The sequence below is a fragment of the Chrysemys picta genome, chromosome 5 (assembly GCF_011386835.1).
Source record: "Chrysemys picta bellii isolate R12L10 chromosome 5, ASM1138683v2, whole genome shotgun sequence".
Lineage (NCBI taxonomy): Eukaryota > Metazoa > Chordata > Testudines > Emydidae > Chrysemys > Chrysemys picta.
The window spans coordinates 54534064-54549135 of record NC_088795.1 but is presented as its reverse complement, the minus strand read 5'-3'; the positions used below and the strand labels follow the sequence as shown (position 1 = coordinate 54549135).

The 15072-nt window shown below is 42.0% G+C and overlaps 1 protein-coding gene across 16 annotated transcripts in view; it reads left to right on the top strand.

The window, feature by feature from the left end:
* Positions 1-15072, top strand: part of INPP4B (inositol polyphosphate-4-phosphatase type II B) — a 496579-nt gene that overhangs the window by 301765 nt on the left and 179742 nt on the right. For all 16 annotated transcript variants that reach the window (XM_042850295.2, XM_065596417.1, XM_065596418.1 and 13 more), the window contains 2 exons: positions 8390-8501; positions 10785-10857. In XM_042850295.2, the coding sequence (XP_042706229.2) occupies positions 8390-8501; positions 10785-10857 (185 nt within the window). The remainder of the gene's footprint in view (positions 1-8389; positions 8502-10784; positions 10858-15072) is intronic.

Here is a 15072-nt window from a genome sequence, read left to right as displayed (position 1 = left end):
TTCACTAGACCCACTAAATCGACCACTGGTAGATCAATCTCAGAGCATCGATCCCGGCTGTAGTGTAGATGTAGCCATAATGTTGCCTTCTCCTCTACTAGTGGGAACAGTACCCAGACTTCAAATTTTCTATGATAGTCTAGTAATAGTATAGTAGTTGATATCTTTTCATGCTCCCCAGGCTCTGCTGATGGTTGTATGGTCGCAGTTGGGTTTATCATGTAGTTAAATGTTCATTTGTTCATTGATTTTTCTTGGATTTCTATGTTGCTTTGTCTTTCTTGATTATATTTTTTCCCTTGACATTCAGCTGGAACAAATCCAAACTTTTTTTTTCAAGAGGAGATAAAACAGCTATTTTCTGACATATGAAGTGAAATGGAAAGGCTGGGGTTCAGAGGGCCAGAGGATGAAGACAGCATTGAATCTGAGCAACATTTAACATATTTAATGAAAGAAAAGGAATTTGGCTGTGTAACTTCCTGACCCAGTAATTAGTACAGAAAGCAATGTATTTGAACTATTGTTGCCCTTTGATGATCAATCTGAGGCTGTGCTCAACTAGCTAAGTTTTACTTAGCCTGCATTCTGAAATTATTTCCTGGCTGCTTCTTGTCATGATATGCCACAGGAGGCAGATGGACAGCAGCTTGGCTTTAAACACTAGGCAGGACTCCAGAAGAGCTGAGAAAAACTTGTTTTGATAAAAAACGTAGCCTTGTATTGAAGCAGTGGCAGGAGTCAATACATTGAACTCTAAAAAGTGTCATTCATTTATCCTAAATTTTAACGTTTTATTCATCAATGGAACAGTTTGAAAACAGAAAGCTGATTGACATGGGCTTTGTGTTTCACATGACAAATAAAAAAGACAGTGTTCATATACGAAAATAATTAATACATTTGTCATAAGAAAACGTGTTCATGTCATTCAAAATGCATTACTTTGGTGGGAAAAGAATTTGTGTTGAACTATGTATTAGTCTGCACTACTTGCTCTGAGATTGGAACAATTGAAAGTCATACATTTTCCTTTTCAGGCAATCTCTCATTTCTCATTTATAATTTACAAGGCTATGCAAATACACAGTCTGCTTCTCTTTTGCTTTGTGTTCCTAAGCCATTTTTATTAGTGAAGTTAGGACCATGGGAACCAATTATGAGTTCTGAGTTTTCATATTCAAAATATTTGTTAATAATCAATAAAGTTGTAGAGGAGCAAAATGGATTAAAGTTTTCAAACCTTCAAGTAATAGTAAAATCTTAATATACTTTTCTTGGTTGGCATCTCATATGTATATAACACCATCATACGGTATTACATTAAAAGCACAGAAGAACAATTGTTTGAAACCTTATTTGACTTGTTTTCAAATAATCCTCAAAGATTTTTGGAGAGCACCCAATAGTTAAATAGGCAACACCATGTCTGCAAGCAATGATAGATATGGTCCTTCAGATTAAAAAGGGACACTAGGGTTAACTCGGGTTTATAGTACTTTATGAAGAGTACAAATGAAAGCAGTATGTATGGGGAAATGCACGTTATTCGGGTAATCTGAACATATTCATTGCATTGGGGGCCTCATTTTCTCTATTCTACTGTGGTTATATGCTGATGTAATTTCAAAAGTCTTCCTACATTTTTTTTGGCCTTTCTAGCACTCTATAGTGCCCTAGGTGAGATATAGTCTTCAGGACCAAAATGTAATTAAAATCCAACTCCAAAAGTTATGGGGGCAAATTAACTGCCTTGACAGCACAAATGAGGAGAAACTCCCTAGCAGGTGTAGAGTCAGCATAGCTGGTCCCTCTGCTACCCCATTATGCAGCAATGGCACACTGTGTTCTGGTTATCAGTAGCTGGCACTCTGACCTACTACGGAGCCAAGGGTGGCACGAGCAGAGAATTAGAGTATGTCTCCACTTACCGGGGATCAATGCTGTGTCAATCGATGCACCAGGGGTCGAAATTTTTCACAGCCCTGAGCAATGTAGTTAAGCTGACCTGACTTTGTAGCGTAGACCAGCACTGGATCTATCTGGATATCTGCAGCTGATGAATCACAGAATTCACAAGTTCAGTGACCTTCATCCTAAATGAATTTTGAAGCTTTCAGAATGCTTTGCTCCAGAATATTTGAGTGAAAAGTCTGACAATATCACAAAATAGAAAGCGCACATATTGTGTGAATATTTCTATAGCTAAAGGTTTCTGGCACCACTCGGGCTATTTCAGGAAGTGGTTCTGGTTCTCATTAAGGTCTGGTCTGCACGAGTAAAGTTATATCAGTATAGCTGTTTTGGTTTGGGATGTGGGTTATTTTTTTTAATCACTATAGCTTATTTGGCTTCCCAAACTGGTTTTGCTAGTTAACTATACTGGTATAATTAAAATGGCAACCTTTCTAGTGTAGACAAGCCCAAAGTGACACACTTCTTTGTGAATGAGCTGTGAAGCCAAGCCCCAGCCTTGTGGTAAGGAACACTGTTAAGCATTATCTGTTAAAAGAGACAAAGATATCCCCATAACTTACACAAGAATTGGGGTGTTAATGGGGTCTTTGCAAAATTTCAACTCTGGTAGTCACATATTGCTTATTAAAATTGCTGCCTCTTTTTTTTTTTTTTTTTTTTTTTTAACTTGGATACAGCTTTTTGTTTTACTTCTGTTTCTGTCTCCTTGTTTAGGACTGCTATGTGCTGTCATATAGTTACTGTGTTTCATCCCAGAGGGAGCTGGAAGTGAAGCGATTCTTTGTGTCTATTCTTTTTAGACCCTCATTTTGTAAAGGTTCATTCTGCAACATGACAGGCACAGTACACATGCAAGTTATTTATTTGCCCAAGATTTTGAAAAGTGACCATTGATTTTTGGATGGATACTCAGCACTTTCTGAAAATCAGGTCCCCTTAAGGTGTCTCAATCTGGAGACCCTAAAACTGAGGCAACCCAAATCACTGGTCACTTCTGAAAATCCTTGATTATTTATCGTTCTCTGTTATGGTGGTTGTCTGTAAAAGTAGTACTTTTTTACCAGGGGGTTACAGAGATTCCATATAGGTTCTGTGTTTCAATTTGAATAAGTATACAGAAGTGCAGATGCTTATCAATATATATCCTTGTTTCTTACATAGCCCAACTTCCAAATATCTCTCAGATGTCCAGAAATTCTTGTGAGATCTACACCACATCCTGGTTTTGGCTAGGCCAAAATACCAAGACTTTGTCTAGACCAGAATTTAATAGTGTGATGTTAGCATGTGTAACATGGTAAGAGTCTGATGTAGACAAGACCTTTAACACATTCTAAGCTGGTTTCTTTCTTCTGGTCTCCACTAGACTTTTACAAGTGTGTGTTAGCACATGCTGACATCACATCTTTAAATCCTAGTCTAACCAGGCCCAAGAGAATAACTCTTCTTGAGTTATATCACCAAACAGGAAACAGCAAAGGCATATCCAAACCTTTCCTCTCTGCCCCCAAAGTGAAAACACTCATCCATGCGCTGATTATTTCCCATCTTGATTTCCCCCCCTTTTCTCATCTCTGGAGTCCCTGACACATCTATCATTTCACTTGTCCATCCAAAACACAGACACTAAACTTACCTTTTTTCTCTTTGATCAGACCACTTCATCCTTTGTCTCCACTCACATCCCATGCTCCCCAACATGGATTTTAAACTTCTTGTTATCTATGTTCAAGACAAGTGTCCATCTCGGAGCTCATCTCATACAAATTGCCTTTATGTCCCCTCCACTTAGCCAGGATTGCCAGTCTCCAAGGCTTGTTCATCTCCTTCTCTCATTCCTGTTTCTGTGCCTTTTTCCCATAAGCATGGAATGCATTCCCCATTCTGGTTTGCTAGACCTTCACCCTCTTTATAGAAGTGTTTGCATGTGTGCGTGCAGGGCCGGCTCTGGCTTTTTTGCCGCGCCAGGCAAAAAAGCCTCCCCCCGGCGGGGAGCGCGGCAGGGGAGGGCGCCGAGTCCGGCCACGGCCCCGCTCTCCCCGGCCGGCTGGAGCGCCGGGAGGAGGGCAGAGAGCCTGGCCAGAGCCCTGCTCTCCCTGACCAGCCGGAACGCCGGGGGAGGGCGGCGAGCCCGCCGTGGCTCCGCTCTTCCTAGCGGCCAGAGCGCCGGGGGAGGGCGGTGAGCCCCGCCGCGGCCCCGCTCTCCCTGACCGGCCGGAGTGCCGGGAGGAGGGCGGCGAGCCTGGCCGTGGCCCCACTCTCCCCGACCGGCCGGAGTGCCGGGAGGAGGGCGGCGAGCCCGGCCGCGGCCCCGCTCTCCCCGGCTGGCCGGAGCGCCGGGAGGAGGGCGGAGCGCCCGGCCGCGGCCCCGCTCTCCCCGGCCGGCCGGAGCGCCGGGGGAGGGCGGTGAGCCCCGCCGCGGCCCCGCTCTCCCTGACCGGCCGGAGTGCCGGGAGGAGGGCGGAGAGCCCGGCCGGAGCCCTGCTCTCCCTGACCAGCCGGAGCGCCGGGGGAGGGCGGCGAGCCCGCCGCGGCTCCGCTCTTCCCGGCGGCCAGAGCGCCGGGGGAGGGCGGTGAGCCCCGCCGCGGCCCCGCTCTCCCTGACCGGCCGGAGTGCCGGGAGGAGGGCGGCGAGCCTGGCCGTGGCCCCACTCTCCCCGACCGGCCGGAGTGCCGGGAGGAGGGCGGCGAGCCCGGCCGCGGCCCCGCTCTCCCCGGCCGGTTGGAGCGCCGGGGGAGGGCAGTAAGCCCACTGCGGCTCTGCTCTCCCCGGGTGAGCGCCGCCCCCCTCCAGGTGCCGCCCCAAGCACATGCTTGGTAGGCTGGTGCCTGGAGCCGGCCCTGTGTGCGTGCATGCAAGAAATTCAGATTATTCCTGTAGGTTTCTGGTGCATCTCATCTTTTATGTTTCTGTCATTTGGATTGTAAGTGGTTTATGGCAGGGACTGTCATAATTTTGTATCTTGTGAGCACGCTGTTGGTGATTAACAAGTTAGTATTGTAACTACTAGTGTAAATGCAATATAAAGCACACCAAAGTAGGGAAATTCCCTTTAATTCTTCTTTATTTGATTGTTTGTGTATGTATATATCTCTATTCTATGCACAGTATGACATATATAGAATACACAGCATACTAATTCATTAGTACTTAAGCAAATATCAACAATCAGTTGTTTTAACCTAATATAGGTGGGATCTGTGGTCTTTTTCACTTCTTGTTTGTTTATTTTAGTGCTTCATTTCTCTCTCTTTTATTTTTCTCTGTCCAGGCAAGATTTTAATCTAATATTTTGTGTTTGAGTTCTAAATGCATAGCGTGTCTGTCTGAAAACCCTCATGTACCAATGGTACTTTAAATTCACAGTGTCTGACACAACTAATGATGGTTTCTCCCTGGACATTTATAGAGCTTTTTTGATTTGTGTGCCTGTAGCATTCAAAAATATGATTTGTTTTCATATTGTGATTTAACATTTCTATTTGCTGTGAGGAGATGAAAAAGGGGAGGAGGTGGGCCAGAGTATCAAGATCTCGGTGTTTTCATTTCATTCTATTAAGTGCATTTCTTTTGTAGGTAGAATCAGACCTGTTGTGACCAATACATTCTCAAATATGCTTGCAGGTTTATTTTTTGGCCTGGAAATTTTATTTCCTACAAAGAGTGAGCATAAGATTTTACTTTTACATTTTAGTTTCAGTCCAAGGCGACAGAAAAGCTTAAATTCATCACTGCCTGAAATTCTTGGTTAAATATTTAAGGCTAATTGGTAATGTGACAGAAGTTTGGCATGCTGATCAAAATGCATTAAACTGTTGTGAACTGTCAGTGTTTTACCAGTTGCACCTGAAGTGATACATAAGTTTTAAGGGGTATATATGACCTGGCAACAGCAGTTTGTATGGCATACTCCCTTTCTCCTCAAAGATTGATTTATCTATTGAGTACTGGAGCTTGCTCTACCTGTGCCAATTATGACACAAGAAAGAGAAAAGAGGTGAAAAATTAGGTCAAAACTGTAGTCTGTAGTAATTCAAAGGACAGAGGGAACTGACATGAATCCATTAAACTACTGTTACCTTTTATTTTTTAAAAGGACACTAGCAAATTATTTTTCATAAATTTTAAAATTGTTTATGTACTGTTGATAATAAATATCCATGGCAACCTGAAATCCTGATTCTTCACTACCAATTTCCACCCCGTTGCTTGCTCACTTGTCAGTTAATCTAGGGTTGCTTTTGTGTTGAGCTGCTGGATTGTTTGTTTGTGTGTGTGTTTTGTTTTTTATTATTGTTTGGTGCACTTGGTTTGTAGCAAACAACACCCCACATATATACCACACAAAGATTTATATACAATTTTACAAAGCTTATGTTAGAAAAAATTGTATTTCTGTATTGTCAGAGTATATACATGTAAATGTCTTCAATTTTAGATAACAGTGGCTAGTACCAATAAGTAAACATTTATCTTAAACCACAGAGGTCACTACATTTTAAGACTGTATTGTCGGAACAGGAAAATATCCCAAATAACTACGGTGAACAAGGCCATAATCATGAAAAGACCTACACACGTGCTAAACTTTCCACACTCTGAGTAGGCCCATCGACTTCTTTTGGGACTCTTCATAGTGTGTAAAATTAAGGACACGTGTGAGAACAGCACAAAGTCCCACTGAAGTCATTGGGGCTCTGTACAGGTGCAAGGAAAAGCTCCTAGTTTTTTTTTTTTTTTTTAAAGTTATTCTCTCCTAACATGCCAACCATATAGCCCCTTCTCCAGTGCCTTCCTATATCTTATCATACCATAACAAATTCAAGCTCCTCGTTTTCACCTATATAGTCATAGGGCTCCGTGTCCGTCGCGGAAAGCCACAGATTCCGTGACTTTCTGCGACCTCAGTCACTTCTGCAGCAGCCAGTGTGGCTGACCCCAGGGCTGCCCAAGCAGCTGGCTCGGGGCAGCTGCTCAGGTGGCCCCACGGACAGCCACACCGGCCATTGCTGGAGTGGCTCTGCAGCCAGCCACTCGGGTGGCCCCCAGCCAACCGCACCGACCACTGCTGGAGCGGCTTGGGGCCAGCCGCACTGGCTGCTGCTCGAGTGGTCCCCGGGCAGCTGGCCCTGTTGACTGGCCAAGCAGCAGTCCCTGGGTTGGCCAGAGCAGCTGCTGCTCTGGTGTCTCCCGGCAGTGGTCCCTGGGGCGGCCGGAGCAGCTGCTGGTCCGGTGGCTCCCGGCAGCTGGTGACACTGGCGCACACACACCCTGTGGCAGCTCCCTGGGGCGCCTCTTCTCCTCCTCCCTCCCCCTCTCCCCCGCAGCAGCAGCTGCCCCAAGATTGGGATTTGTAGAGGGACTGAGGGAGTGAAATGACTGCAGAGATGTATTTGAAGGCAATATGAAGGCTACTATTTAGTTGGGTATTTTTAGTAAAAATCATGGACCGGTCACGGGTCCTGAATTTTGTTTGTCATCGATGACGTGTCCATGACTTTTACTAAAAATACCCTGGTCATTTCTTCCCCTCATTCCCTATACTCTTCCCAATCTGCTCATCTTACTATGGAACTCCCAGTCTCTCTTTTAACTGCTTGCAATTTTATGCCTCTTACCATGCTGCCTCCTACACCTGGAATAGTCTTTCACTTTTCATCCTCCAAGTTCCTTTCCTCTCCTTAAAACCCAGCTCTCCAACAGTGCGTCTTCCATTCTTCTCACCGTTCATAATCCCCCAAACCAAAGTATTGATGTGTGCAGTAAATTGGTAGATTATAAAATGGGGCATTGGCACAATGTGTAATAGAGTTTTCTTAGAAGTACCCTAGGCCAGGTCTGCACTACAAACTCACATCGGCATAACTCAGGGGTGTGAAAAATCCATGCCCCCGAGTGACGTAATTATACTGACCTAATCCCTGGTGTAGACAGTGTTCTTTCAATGGGAGCTCTTCTCCCGTTGACATAGCTACTGCCTCTTGTGGAGATGGATTAATTACACTAACGGGAGAAGCTCTCCCATCGGTGTAGTAGCATCTTCACTAAAGTGTTATGGTGGCATGCAGAGCTGCTGTAACTTTTTAAGTGTAGACCTGCCCCTAGTCAGAAGAACATTTAAAACATTCATGGTATTTGTGGAAGAGTTCAATCTTCTTTTAGACAGCACTTGCCCATCTAGAGTTTTAACTAATATATTCAAAGTTCTCCTTGTTATAAGCCGTGTTGGACAAATACATTGCCGTCCTATTGTTACCATTTACTTTATGGTAGTAGAAAATGAGTTTAATACAGATGAAAGCAGCTACAAAATGAATAGAAGAGCAAATGTGTACTGACATGAATATTTGTATTGAAGTGACGAGAGGCTGCTGAAGAATACTTTTTAATTTTAATTATTTTTGGTTTCAGAACTTCTGATGGTGGAAAGACAGTTGGTACCATAGACGTCAGCTTTGTGAAGATGGGGGAGATAGAGGAGGGGGAAGTAGACCACATCACAACAGATGTGCAGGGACAAAAGGTATGAAATCAGTCAGCTCATTGCACAAATTAAATTAGAATGATCAGTGGTGCTAGATGCCTATATTACTAATACCACACTGGGATTTAAGTTCTCATTATTCAAAAAAGCTAAATGAGAAATCAGCTCTGGAATGAAGTACAATATGTGTGCTCAGCTCTCTCAACTCAAAATACATTTGCATAGAGCTGTGCCAAGTGATACTCTGTTCTCAAACGTTCCCCCTCTGGTTTGTTAGAACAAAAGTATTCATTTAAACCTCAATCAACCATAATTAACCACTACTTGAGAGCTGTCAGAATGTAGTATGAGGCACTAGTGTTGTGATGGGTCAAAACTTGGGTTTGGCTTTATTAATAAGCACAAAATACATAAGTTGAATTATAGGCCAAGCTGCCTTCCCAGGCTATTCCTCTCTTGGTGCAGCTTGGCCCTACAATTTAAATTCCTCTGCTGTGAGAGGATCACTCCCCTCGTCCCCAAGCCCTGTTATTTAGTTGAGGCAGTTAATGAGCTATATCAACCATAGTGAGTCTGCAGGAATTAATTGGTCTCTCCTTGCTGGGTTCCAGTACTTGTTGATGGGGTGGGTTGACAGAAGAACACAGTAAGCTTGTTACAGCCATAGTTTCAGTGGGCTTTGAATGCATTTGTTAAATTAAGTGAGACACAGTTACCCAATTTCCTGTTTGTGTGCGCAAACAGGTGAGGGTGCAATTCCAGAGACATTTTTGAGGAAATTGCACTACTTCCTCATCAATATATTGAAATACCCCCAACCAATTAGTTTTGAACTGAGTGTAATATTCAGTATGCTGAAAGTCTGCACATTCAGGCAGAAGGAAACTGGTAGCCAACCCCAGATCTGGGATGTTGATTGGTACAAAACAGACCACCTCCAAAGGGCAACATCTCCCCCTTGTTCACAAACCTTTTCACAGTACACTCACAACCCTCCTACGACCAGATGTTCACATGAGGATCTGGCTGTTAGTACCATTCAGAATTCAGAGTAGGGTGAGGAATTACTAGCATTAGTAGAGATTTCTGTCCTGATGTTCTTAAGCCCTGAATGTTTTACTAAGTGCAAGGTCAGCCCAAAATAGAAGGGGAAAATACTAAAATAGTCTGCTTGAACAAGAATTTATTATACTAATCACTGACTCCTTGGCTGCAGACACTCTCTTGCCAATGTAACCCAGGTGGTTCTGCTGTGTAGAAGGGCAGAATTACTTGCATGGTACAGAGCTTTGATACATAGGGGTTCCCCTTGCAATAGAGAGCATGGGGGGCAGATAGGGCCACGTCTGGAAAGGCTATGGAAGAGGCAGAGATGAGAGCAGAATATCTGCTGCTATATAAATCCTTTTACCCTCTGTCCCACCTCCTGTGGAAAGGGGGCGTGGCAGCAGCCTCCAGAGGCTATGACTGCCTTACTGTTGCAGTAGAAGCTGCAAAATACTTTGTCAGTCTTTCCAACATGTGAAGGAAGGATTCCTTCTATCTTATTCTGCACTAAACAGAATGATGCAAAGCATAGTTATGTGCTTTGTCTGTCTGTCTGTTTAGGATTTAGACCTAAAAGAAATACAAGAACACAACAGAAGCTGGTGTGCTGCCTTTGAAAGGAAAAAAAAAACAGTTGACAAGATTTAAAAATATAGCTTTCTTAAAACATTAGAGCTCAGAATTATACATGAGTGTGAAGCCAGAAGAGGAGCCATTAAAAATGGTTTAGAAGATTATGTAAAAGTAAGTAGTGCTAAGAGATGAAATCAAGTGAGGAAAGAGATGTCAAAAAGAGGACAGTAAAAAAAAAAAATTCCCACCTTTTCCCCCCAACCCTGATTTAAAATTGCGTTTGTACTAAATGCTGCCTGCCTGCCTGACTGCTGTGATTTTGAGAGTAGCCCTTGAAAGAAATTCCTTTGAAATTATATAACTCATCAAAAATTGTTTTCTACTCTGCTATTGTCTTTTTGGAAAGTTCTTTCTACTTCATTTTGGGACAATCCTTCATGTTTTGCTGCCTTCTGTACAGAGACTTCAGTGTTACAACCTATTATTAAATATTACAACTGAATTGTACAGGGAAAATGCAAATTAGTAATTAAAAATAAAATCGCTTCACAAAACAGGTAGGGTTGGAAATATAGCTCATCACAAATATTTTGTCCAAGACCATTCATATTTAACTGTTTTACATTTCTTTTGCAGCAACTTCTGAAAAATTCCATTTGTGGTTATGTTTCCTTTCAAAGTGTTACATCTTTTCTTTTGTAGTGTGCACTGGTGTGTGAATGTACAGCACCTGAAGGCATAAGTGGTAAAGACAGCTTACCTCTATTAAATGCAGGTATGTGTTATAACATCATAATTTCTTTAAATAATTAGGGCTATAATATAGTACTAGGTTATCTCTGTTAGTGGGAGAACGTAGGGAAAACCACCAAAATCTCATGCATACAAGGATTTTGAACAGAGCACTTTTAAAATGTTGTGCCCTATTTAATGATCACTTGAAGTTTAACATTTGCATTTATATAAGCCACAGACACTGAATGTTTGATAAAAGCTAACTACAAAAGATGTTCAAAGGGCATTTTAGTAGTTCAAACAACAAGATGTTTGTAATTCTTTTATGTATATATTCTAATGCATTTTGAGTAGATTGCTTTTTGATTCCAAAACAATGGGCTGCTATACAACAATACCAATTTTGAAGAGTTTCAGAACCACTAGCGATTTAAGGGGTTTTCCTGAAAACCCTGCTCCTGGAAGCTTTCTTCACTCACTGGAGTAGAGTGCAGTTGACTACTTGTGTGAGGAAGGATTTGCAGAAACTGGCCCTGAAAAGTTAGACTTTGTGGTACTCTGCTGAATACTCTTACATTTGGAGCCTTATCCAGTGCCTATTGAAGTCAGTGGAAAGACTCCAATTGACTTCAGTGAGCATTGGATGAGGCCCACTGTTTTTTGTAATGTATGGTGTTGTGTTAATGACTATAAAGTAGTTATAGTTGCACACACATTTGACTCCTGAGTACACCTCTCTCACTGTTTATACAATGTTAGCTGAGATTGTGTTGAAAACCCTGTGATTTTAAATGGAAGGGGCTGCTGGCAGGGCATTTTGAGGTCAGAATCTGCTCTGGAGCTCACTTCAGACTTTGGTTTGAAGTGTTTATATGCTCAACCCATTTCTCTCTCTTTCTCATTATACAAAGAAATATTACATGATGGTGTGGAGTGCTGTAAAAGTGTTATCAGCCTGAGTGTAGGAATTTACATCTCTCAGCAGTAAGAAAGACACAAGTAAGCTATGCAGGTCACCCAAAACATACCACACCAGTTTGTATTCTTTATGCCCCACATACATTACAGATAGAAATATGTTTTTTAGAAATCCGTAAAGCCTTATTTACCATGAGACCAAGTGCTCAGGTCTCAGAGGGAGTCATGGAAACCTCTAAAAATGACTTGAAATAACTTTTCCTTATACACCTCTACCCTGATATAACGTGACCCGATATAACATGAATTTGGATATAACATGGTAAAGCAGCGCTCCGGGGGGGCGGGGCTGCGCACTCCGGTGGATCAAAGCAAGTTCGATATAATGCGGTTTCACCTATAACGCCGTAAGATTTTTTGGCTCCCGAGGACAGCGTTATATCAGGGTAGAGGTGTATATAAAATATCACAATATATTTCTTGTAAACTTTGAATCCAGTTGGGAAGCCTATCTGTAATGCTGTAAAAGCTGCTATTTGTAGTTCTGCATGACTCTGAGATATAGGATTTTAAAACTGACATTTTTATGTATAAAAAACATGTTACAGGTCCAGTAATGAGTCTTGCCCATCCTGGGCCGCTGGTGGGTTTTTTTGTTTTGTTTGTTTTTGTGGGGAGGAGGAGAAGCCCACATATTGTGGGGAGAATGAAAAATATTTTTCTGGTTGCTTGATTTTTTTTTTTTTTTTTTTTTAGTTGAAGCTACTTGGGGGAGATTAGGGGCTGGGAGAGATTAGTAATGTGACCTGAACTTTACCTATGAAATAGAGATGCATGATAAATTAGTTTATCACATGGCTCTATAATTTATTACATAAATATCATCTCCACATATCTGGGTTTATATGAATCTCTCTGTCTCTCTCCCGCCATATATATGTTCTCTATATACCTCACACTTTCCCTCTCTTTCGGTGTATATGTATTTGTGTGTAAATGTGTAAACAGTGTCTCTCTTTCTGATGTGTGTATACTGCACTGTATATACTTCTTGGGGAATTCTGCATCAAAAAAATTAAAAATTCTGTGCACAATTTTTATTTGTCAAAATAACACACTATATTCACTCCAGTTTCAGTTACTTTGGTAATTTATTTCAAAATGTTTGTCAACAATACAGACAACAACAAAAAAGATTCTCCCAGGAGTACAGAGTTAAAGAAACCCCTATGACAACCCAGTTCCAGCTGGGAGGTGCTGGAGGGGGTTACATGTGGCCCCCTTGAACCCAAACAGTCACCCCCCCTCTTCCCAGAGTCCAATCATGGGGCACCACCCCCCCTCCCCGGCCCAGACACCTGCAGCCTCCCTCCCCTCAGCACCTTTACTCCCCTCAGCTTCTTTACTGTCCCACCGGGAGATGTAGTGTGGCCCTGCCCTTCCTCACCCTTTGCCAGAGCTGGGTCTCCCAGGCCCTCTCCTGTCCCTGAGCTGATGCGGATCAAGCCAGGCACCCAACGCATGCAGAGCCTACATCCCTGCTGGGCTGGGCGCTCTGCTCACTTCGAGCAGAGCGCCCATTAGTGGTCCCTAATGGACAACAGCAGCTCTGCAGCTCCAATTCTGCAGGGAAAATATGAAATTCTGTGCGGAACATTAATTCTGCGCAAATTCTGAATTGTGCAGTGGTGCGGAATTCCCCCAGGAGTACTGTACTGTGTATGTACCTAATTTTCTCGCATGTTTTTCACGTAAAAGTATGAAAGAGGAGAAAAGTAACTAAAATCTAATAAAAATGAGCAAAACTGAAGTTATTTTTTTCTGAAATAATATGTATGCTTGCTTTTATTCTAAAGGGAAAAATCCATAAATAATAACAGTATTAGAATCTACAACATGACAGTAGTTTCCTTTGATCTTCATTAGACAGTGAACAGAAGTTCGAACAAGAAATAATGTTCACTCTTTTTGTTTTATAAGTTTTATTTGGGGGGGGAGAGGACTGAAGAATAACATGTGGAGAAATAAATGATTTCCAAGGAACAGAAAACACTGCGATCTTTACATTTACAGTGAGAATGTCAGAAAATGCAGTTTAATAAATACATAGCAGTGATTTCCTGGCTTCCACACATAGATGCACTTTTAAAAGAGAACTTTCTCCATTTTGCTCAGTGAAATGTTCTGAAAGTTCGTACATAAGCAAGTCTCTCTCTACATAAATTTCACAGTTTTATAAATGTAGGGAGTTTTGGACTGAGCAAGCCTTTATTCCATACGTTACAAAAGCTAAATGCGTTACTGCCAAGGCCAAACATTCAAAAGTCATGAGGCACGCCCCCTCAAAATCATGAGACTGGCTTAAAAATCGTGAGATTTAAACAATAATAAACTTGGGATGCTTTTTAATTTGTCTTCTGGCTTTCAGCCTTTAAAGTTTCCTAAGCTCTTCTCCATAACCATAAGGTCTAGAAACTTAAAAAACAAAGCAAAAAGGGGAAAAAAAAAAAAAGGCAAGATTGTTACATAATCACCTGACTCCAAGAGCTGTGGCTTTAAGAAACATTCCAAATATCTGAAAATTCTCAAAGAAATCACAAGAGTTGGCAAAGCTGCAAATAAGACTACTTGGACTCCTATATTGAGCAAAGGTTTGCAAGATATGATCCAGAGTTTTCAATTGAAATGCTTCTCTTGAGCTTGCAGATAGCAGTTTTAGCCATTTGTCAGCATTGGAGACACTGCTAGGATGACAATACAACAGCAACAATTGTTCACTAGTCTTTGTGTTGCCTAAACTCTGGTTAAATGCAAAAAGAAAAACTCCTAGAGCCAAATTTTCAAGGTGGCCCCTTTTGTAAATTTTTTTGGCATTATTGCACATACAGATTTGCACAGGCAAATGTGAGTTATTACATGTTGTGAGTGCAAATTTACAGGTTCTTGAAAATGTTTCAGATATTCAAAAAGCTACACAGGGATGGGATGCCCCATAAAGCTAATATGGTATAGTGCTTTTCATGTCTAGGTTAGCATCTGAAATCTACTCATAGTGAACAGATTCCTACATTACAGTAAGCACTAGAGTTGACACATGTTGGCAGCTCTCTGCTCATGGGCCAAAAACAGAATCAGCTATACATATTGAATTATCCTTTCAAGTCTGAAGCTTGTCACTCCAATGTCTTGGTTAAGGAACATTGGGATATCTTACACTGCTGTGGATTAAGCCAGGACTTCAGTGCTGTCAATAAAACATCTTTCATTAACTTAGTCACAACAAAAGAGAAAAAATAGGAAATGTTTCATAGTGTTTGAACCAAGTGATATTTTGAAT